The sequence below is a fragment of the Morone saxatilis genome, unplaced genomic scaffold (assembly GCF_004916995.1).
Source record: "Morone saxatilis isolate NCDOM2014 unplaced genomic scaffold, NCSU_SB_2.0 Contig24, whole genome shotgun sequence".
Taxonomy (NCBI): domain Eukaryota; kingdom Metazoa; phylum Chordata; class Actinopteri; family Moronidae; genus Morone; species Morone saxatilis.
Window position 1 is genome coordinate 3546844 of NW_023339807.1, and position 8619 is coordinate 3555462.

The 8619-nt window shown below is 40.4% G+C and overlaps 1 protein-coding gene across 1 annotated transcript in view; it reads left to right on the top strand.

Moving 5' to 3' along the window:
• The first annotated feature begins 474 nt into the window (after positions 1–474).
• The window catches only part of cep76 (centrosomal protein 76), an 11025-nt gene continuing 2880 nt past the window's right edge, over positions 475–8619 (top strand). Inside the window, exons 1-10 of the mRNA XM_035671601.1 lie at positions 475–799; positions 1532–1687; positions 1936–2020; positions 2108–2332; positions 2449–2634; positions 3713–3810; positions 4039–4167; positions 4527–4718; positions 7377–7543; positions 8375–8534. Coding sequence (XP_035527494.1) covers positions 737–799; positions 1532–1687; positions 1936–2020; positions 2108–2332; positions 2449–2634; positions 3713–3810; positions 4039–4167; positions 4527–4718; positions 7377–7543; positions 8375–8534 — 1461 coding nt within the window. The 5' untranslated portion in view covers positions 475–736. The remainder of the gene's footprint in view (positions 800–1531; positions 1688–1935; positions 2021–2107; positions 2333–2448; positions 2635–3712; positions 3811–4038; positions 4168–4526; positions 4719–7376; positions 7544–8374; positions 8535–8619) is intronic.

Genomic DNA, 8619 nt, shown 5'->3' on the forward strand with positions numbered 1-8619 from the left:
GCACGTGAAGGAGGAAGCACTGTATGTGTCAGCTATCTATAAAAGAAAGAGTTTTGTTTTTAAGTGCTATAAATGACACACATATTTTATATATATATATATATATATATATATATATATGTATATGTGTGTGTGTGTGTGTAAAGGAGTAGAAGAAGTTAATTCAGTTTATTAATTAATATAATTGGTTGGTTTGCTAAAAAGATTTTTTTTTTAAAGGTAAAAGGTAACTAGATCTACAAGGCCTAGTACTACGAACTACAATTTGGACTACAAAAGAGGGTCCTGTACTGGTTGCCGCAGAGAGTGACGATAGTACGACAACCATTACAATCCCTGAATAAAATGGCCAACATTTCTTTAAACAAAACTGAAATTAACCTCCCCCAAAATAAAATATCCCGTCGATGATATCCGACTCGGCGTATATTATTTTGTTTTGGTGTTTTGGTTTGTTGTTTTTGTTTTAGTACAGAATTGTAGATTAACGTCCATTTCAACCACAGGACGTTGTCAGGCAGCAGGCTAGCGGTATTCCCGCTTGCTTTTCCGCCACAGTTTAAACTGGCAGTTGTGGCTGTCAGATAGACATTTGGTTGTTACAGGCGCGACATGTTAACAAGGATCAAATATTGCTCAAAAAGAAAACTTCAGTTGTTAATCCTTCCTAATAGTTCCTTATAACTAGGTTAGCTAGCTATTTCTGCTTAAAACTGGCCAGAGCTCATCAACTGTAATGTCCCTGCCTCCAGAGAAAGCTTCCGAGCTGAAGCAAATCATTCACAACCATCTGCTCAAGGTGAGCGAACTCCATAGCTTTCATTTCTGTAGCTCCATGTTTGTGTTATTAAACAGTGGGCTCTTGTATGCAGTCTGATACGCAGTTTAACTGTTGCGCAGACGTGTTTTCTTGAAGGAAGAGCAGTTCGCCAAATGCCATTTGAAAATATAGCAAATTAATGTCTACTTGCTAACTGACAAAAATGCACAAATAAATAATATTATACGTTACAGCACCATTAAACTGTGTCTTTTATTAAGTTCGGCTGTACTAGATATGTGATGTCATTTTTTAACACATTGTTCTGTTGTTGCCACACTAGGGCACTCTACAGCACAATAGTAGGTACACGGATACATTAATGGACAGTATTAGAATTAATGTAATATGTAATATCCTATTGGTCATTTAGGATTTCCTCTCTACTAACTGGCTGATAATGGAAATAGTTTGTGTTTACAGTAAAATGTCTGAGAAACATAACATTTCTATCCTCAATTTGCACTAAGATTGTAATGACATACATATCAAGAGACAGCATAATAGTGAAGGATGGGTGCTTTTAAACAGGCACAAAAGTGGGGCAATGTGATGTCAGTGGTAATGCAATTCTATTAACCGTCATTATGCTGTGGGGAGAGGGAAAGCCACAGATACACGACTAAGCCTAAATGACAGGGATATTGTCTGTGGCATACTTTTTCAGGTGTATGGGAATGGGGTGTTTATTCTGTCTTTTCTGGTTATCAGATGGATATTCACGGGAAGATCCGAGAGGTGCTGGCTGAGACTGTGAGGGATGACCAAGGTCCAGCACATCGGTCTCTGTCTGAGGCAGATTTCCTACGTGCTCTGCAGCGCAGGGGCATCATAGATGATGTGATGAAGGACCTACACTTTACCCAGGTTGGCCAACATTTTGCAGGCAGTTTATATAGTTGATGATTAATTAGGCTGACAGCAGTTCATGAATTGAAAATGGACTCTTCCTATCTGAATGTGAATAACTTTCTTGAATAATTCAATGCGAATGTTGTTGTAAGTGCTATTTTGAACCCAGATACAGACAACATCATCATGCATCCATTGTATGAATTTTATGAATTCAATCACCTGCTGACTGGTACTTTTGTCTTGTTGGTCTGCTTTGGTAGAAAGTACCCACAGAAGCAGAAACAGGATCTCCTCCAAAACCTGCTACTCACTTTGTTGACAAGAATATTACTAAGCTAGAAAAAAGTAAGGAAATAAACCAACATCTTTGACTCTAGCTGCCCCTGTTAATGTTTGAACGGTTAAGTGAAGACATTCTTTTCTTTTTGCTAGCTAATATTGACCCATGCAGGCGGTACCTGTATCTTCAAGTGCTTGGTGGCAAGGCCTTTCTGGAGCACCTCCAGGAGCCAGAGCCTTTACCTGGTCAGGTGTGTTCTACATTCACGCTCTACCTGCACTTCCGCAACCAGAGGTTTCGCTCAAAGCCAGTTCCCTGTGCCTGCGAACCTGACCTGAAGGAGGGCTTCCTCTTAGAGATCCACAGAGATGGTGTAGGTACGTGTAAAATGGCACTGTTGGTGTCACTCAGTCAAGACTAACAGTTGTTGCGCTGTTGCATAATATTACCTCTGCTCAGTTTGCCTATTTTGTAATTATGTTTGGCTCTGCAGGGGAAGGCAGTAAAATGGCGGATGCGACCACCATGCTTTCTATGTGTGACCCGGTTCACTTGGTGCTGATCAGGATGGACACCTCCAGCGAGACGACGCTGGTCTCGTCCTACTTCCTGGACTGGAGGACAGTCCTCAGTTTGCCCAGTGGGAAGACCTGCTTTGCTGTGGAGCTGATGGGAGTTGGTGAGGAAGGGTGATTCTGCTGCGAGTGATGGTGTTTATTTTCAAAAACACCTATATAGTTAAGAATGTTATAGGACAGAATAGAGAACAGTAGTAGTTTATTTATTGTGTCATGTTAATACAAGTGACCAGCTCAAACACCAAAAACACACATTAAATTACAAACAAAGAATGGTTTCCTCTGACAGAAAAAAGGGTTCCTTTCATAAATATCACTTTATATCATTATTATTTTTCCCCTTGAAGTATCTTAAAATAAGCTAAAACATAAAATAGACTTCATCTTGAGTCTCACCTAAATCACATAACATACAAAACCTTTTCTCTGCCAGCAGACCACTAAGCCTGCCTGTGTCTATTGCTAATGTACCTGAAAGCAACTGCACACACTGAGGTCTTTCAGTTCAGTTCTTCTTGACATTAAGCTCTACATTAGTATAGTAGTAGTGCAGTATTGTGTACCAATAAAATCACAGTGATAGATTCACACTGACATTATTGCTCTATTAGCCAAAGAAAGTTCTTAAGACATTCTATTCAGGAAACTCATTTAGATGATTCTGTTCACTAATGGGGTTCATTCACACATCCATCATGTAAGTTTAAAAAAAAACATAGTTTCTCGACTTTTCTGGCTGGTGACCCTTTAAAATGAAGCAGTGTCTGTTTGCATCCCTTTACAGCTGAACATGTCTGTGAGTTTTGAGTTGTTCAACCAAAGACTGACTGACATTTCTTCATTTGAATAATGTTAGGCCAGAAGATCCAAAATTCTGTAGTATTTTACAAGAAATGAGCAAAGATAAGTGAAAGGTAATTTAAAAAGTAATATAAGTTTGAGTAGCAAAATATAATATATATAAAACAAATGATTTGTCTTTCCTGTCACATTAATGATCTCAGTGTGCTCAGGCTGGAAACACTGCTGTGAAATATTAACAGTTATTTCTGTTGACTTACAGTAACTAAGCAGGCATTTGTTACAAATGTAAGATTTTTAAAAAAACATCCGCTGTTTCCCTGTCTCTTTCCAGCTCTAACAGCTTTCAGTAACATGTGTGTTTGTGTGTTTGACCAGGAAGCGAATGCAAAGTCCCAGCTGGTGTTTTGACTGTGAGTCTGGAGCTCTACCCTCCTCTCACAGAGACTCTGAGCACTGACATCATCAGCACACAGGTCAGCACACTGGAGTCTCTTTATCTCTCTGTCTGCTCATCCCTCTGTTTATTCATCTGCTTCATTATTCATGAATAAAGTAACGCCGTAAACTAACAGTAAATCATTACCACAGAATTCCATTAATACTGTTAGGAATCAATCGGAGTTTATATAAAGGCAGCATTGTGAAAGAAGCATCAAAGCTCTATATTTAACAACTGATGTCACTGTGTGTTTCTCACTCAGCAATCACTGGAGAGGCAGAGGACGGCAGAGAAGGAGAGGCTCTTCTTGGTTTATGCCAAACAGTGGTGGAGGGAGTTCCTTGAGATACGTCCGTCACACCAATCCAAAATGGTGAAGATCTTTGCACAGGTTGGTCTAAATTACCACATGTTGTGGGGAAACAATGAAACCTTAATATGATACAGATTTGCCTACATTTAAGGACATTTGTTCCTAAACCTTTTTATCCAGGCAGTTTCTTTACGAACAATAGACCTGTGGAGTGAGTAGCAGAGGGAATGGGTTGTGTATACACACGTGTTCCTCAGAACAACCTAATTCATTGGCTATTTGCCACTCAGATGCTGGTTTAGCGAGTTAGAGGTCTGAGGAGAAGACATCTCATATTCCTAACCAGTTTAGGGATTATTTAATCCTGTACCCTTCAAATTCATATCTTGCTCCGAGCTGTCCCACTACCTCTGGGTGTGTCTCTGTGCTCCCTGCAGGATGAAAACGGCGTCAACAGGCCGGTGTGTTCCTACGTGCGAGTCCTCCGGGCGGGCCGGCTGCTGGAGAGCCCTCGACAGGCGGCCCGCTTCGTCAGCCTGCTGGCCCTCGAGAAGGCCCCGGTGGTGGGAGGAGGAGGAGGCAAGCAGGAGCAGTGGTGCACATTAATGGCTTTCCTGTGTAGAGGGAAGGTAAGAGAGAAACTGGATGGCTTCTTGGCAGCCACAACGGGGATGGAGTCATTTTTCAGATGACAATGCACTTACTATAGTGCTCTATGCTTATTGTCAAAGACAGAGACAATGGCAGATTCATAGCTTTTCACACAAAAGTTCCTGTCAAGGGGCATGTGTCTTTCTATTTAAGGATGTGTCAGCTATTCCTTTCTGTGGTTTATTATCTTATTTATGACGTAATGTCTTTGAGTAAGTGCACGGCAGTTGTCCAAACTCTCCATTTGGCCTTTCTTTAATAGCACTGTCTTTGTGTTATTAATAATAATATAACTTTTCCTTTGCTCTCTCAGACTGTATAAACAGTTGGGACATGTCTTACTGTACTAATGAGTAGATCTTTCTATAGATAATAATGTTATTAAGACATAGTTTATAAGTTTGTATGTTGTTAATATGACAGATGTAAAACACTGGATCTTAAAGTCAGTAATTATCAAAATGGAAGCAATCCTGGATATTTTTATTAGGTTTTTCTCAATTATTTTGATGCATTGTTAGAAACAAAAGCCCTGTTTTGAGAATAGAATATACAAAAACAGCAAATGCACGTTCCAAAAGTTGTTCTCTAACCTCTTTACACAATCATCCAAATCACACACTGGTGTCTAAAAGGAAAACACTGTAACACAAAACCCAAGTTAGGCAAACACCATACCTAGATGAAACATAATCCAGCCTGGGGATAATTACACTGATCTCATCACAGGCCAAGTCCATGACCTCTGAGTGTGACATTTTTCCAACCTAACATCGAGACCTATTCTTGGATCGCTTTGGAGCCGCTCCTGAATTGCTGCACTGCAGTCTGATGGAACTGCCTTACATAAATACATAATACAAAACAATAGCACTCGTACTACAAACATTCCTTATGTGTGTCAAGAAGGAACCTAATTTAAGTACAATATCACTTAAAACATAGATGGATGGTTGAAATAATACTTATATCTAACTTATAATAAGGCGAGTTCTTTCCCCTGTTACTCATTATGTTTACATTCTTACATTCAAACAAAAGTGATGGTGGTCGTCATTACAAAGTGCAGACCATTTGATTTCCTATCCAGGCCTTTATGTCTTCCAGAAGACAAAATACATACAAACAACATAGCATAACAAAAACACATACACAGCATCAGAGACAATCACAAAATTAAAAGTTTAAAATCAGTTGGATGAGTCATTCATGTTTTAAAATCCTCTGTTACGATGGAAAGTAAAGAGAACTGTGTTTAAAAAAGTTGAAATTTACCTCATATAATCTCAGTCCTGCCCCTCTGACTATACAGTAATGCATGTTTTGGAATAAAGGTCACAAATTCCTGTTGTTCAGTCAGAAAGCGCCACGTGAACTCGGTTCAGTTGCGTTTACATTCACTCCTTTTCTGAGCACAGTTGATTGTGTCATTTCTGAGAAAGAAGTGGACTGACTGATGCATTTTCATCTCTCAGCTTGATAGTGGGGAATTTCCCAGACCACCACAGGATAAATGTTCCCTGCCTCTCCTCTGTGAGCGGCTGGCAAGACAGACACAACACAACTCTCACAAAGTGGCCCTTGTCAGCTGTGATTTATGAGTTTCATTCCAGGGAAAATTAATTTAGCCTCATCAGTCCCCAGCCTGTTCCGATGCTGCCGTCCATATTAGCACTTCTGGGGAACATCTATCATTCTGACTTGCCCGAAGCCCGAGCCAGCACGCAGCAGCAGCCCCCATCTCAACCCAGGCCTCTTTACCGGAAAAGTTGTAGGAGTGAAATAAGAGTTGCTTACTGTCATGGACAATTTGATGACTACAGAGCTTATTTCCTCTCCAGCAGGCTTTCCTTGTGTGTGTTGAGCAGTTCTGAGAAAGGCTGTGACAGTGAAGTAAGAACAGGATATTGTATGTCTGTCTAAACAGACATCTGTTGTAGTGACATGATGAATTAGACAAGCAGCAGGGATGGCATGAAGACGGCTGTAGATCTGTTCAAATCTGTCTAAATATAAGGACTTTGCATATGTCAAGGTTAAACTCTATTCAGTCACAGCGTAAATGAGGACTTTGTCCCAAACAGGGCAACTCCTTAGCTGTTTCTTTTTACTTATGAATATTTTTAACAGCTTTTTCTCATTTTATTAGAGTTTCCTGGAGAGAGTGTAAGCTTAATTTGAATTCGGCACTAGTACTCCTTCGTAAAAACGACAAGTATTCATGCTGATGATTTGTAGTTATAAAAGTCTTATATATTGAGTAAAATCATAATATTTTGAGAATAAAGATATAAAGATATTTGCAGATGATAATACTATAATATCCCGCCCAACCTCCAGAAAAAGCAAAGAGGCTTATTTGAACAATCTTGACCTTTGAGAACATGACATGTAAGAAAAGAATCAAAGCTCAACTGGCTGCTGGAGCTTTCAGCCACATCTCATGATCTTCTGCGAATGAAGCTCTCGAGAAGCCACACCCGGGTTAAATTAATGTCAATAACGAATTGACAGTGACTGTAATGCCTACCTTTTATTTGAACTCAAAACAGTGATCATGATGTCAAAAATATACTTTCAAACCACATTTCAAACTCTCCAAAGGACCTGAACTCATCACTGTCTGTCCTCTCCAGGGGGACTGTGAGGACCACGCCACCCTGCTGTGCGGCCTCCTGCTGGGCTTTGGCCTGGACGCGTACGTGTGTGTGGGCACCAAAGCCAAGGGAACGCCACACACCTGGGTCCTGACTCGCGGTACTGATGGGAGCATCACCTTCTGGGAGAGTCTGACAGCACACAGGTCCGATTTTTTTTTAATAGACAACTTATGTAACACAACTGCTTTTACTGCTCCCCTGTCCCTCTGGCATCAAACTACAACTTCAACAGCAGCTTGGACATATGAGGAAATGCTGCCCATTATTAATATTTATGTGTTGGATACCTTTAACACTGAAGACCGGGATAGGACAGATAGGATATATGTGAATATTTGTGGAGATTCTACTCCAATATTGAACATTTTTAGTTTTCGAGTAACTACAGAAAACACTGTCCCTTGAAGCCATTGGACTACACTGTGTTTTTTTGTTTACAGCTTAGTTAGCTCTTCAGACAGTCTTTGTGTGTTTGTCAGCAGAATATCTCAGAATCCCATGAAGGCATTTCCATGAAATCTGGTGGCCAGGCTCTGGGCCAGGGAACAATTGATTACATTTTGGTGGTTATCCAGTTCTGGGATTTTGTCCATCAATTATTGTTTTGTCCATAACTCACTCATCGCATAATGGAGATAGACTTGAATTCATATCACTGTCCATCCACAGTAAGTCAGTAACAGAAGCTATGTTTTTGCATACAGCAAGCTGTGGTGGCTATTGATCTCTAAGCACTTAATGGTTTTTGAGGAGCTTTTGTATCCTCTAAAATATTTCTCTCTACATTTAACAAATGTGTCCCAGCCTATAGACCTTTTTACCTTCATGCTAGTACTTTTATAAGAATCCTTAGTCATTAACTCTGAATTTATTTTTCAGGCAGCTGTAAATACTATTTATTCAATTTGTATAGTATAATTGTGAAAAATGTTTGCAGTGTTTGATTAGCCTCAATGTCCCCTATGTATGGTCAGATACCTGCACCAGGCCATAGACCCAGATGCCCCCCCACTGGCCCCCCAGCCCAAACCCTCCTCCCCCTACCGCACTGTGGGCTGTGTCTTCAACCACCACACCTTCCTAGCCAACTGCCAGCCTTCCGATGCTGTGGAGCTCTGTGTCTTTGACTTCCAGGTAAGAGACTGTTGTCCCTCACAGTTTCCCCCACCACTATCACTGAGGTGGGAACTGTCACCCTGATTTAATGCATTTTACTTAC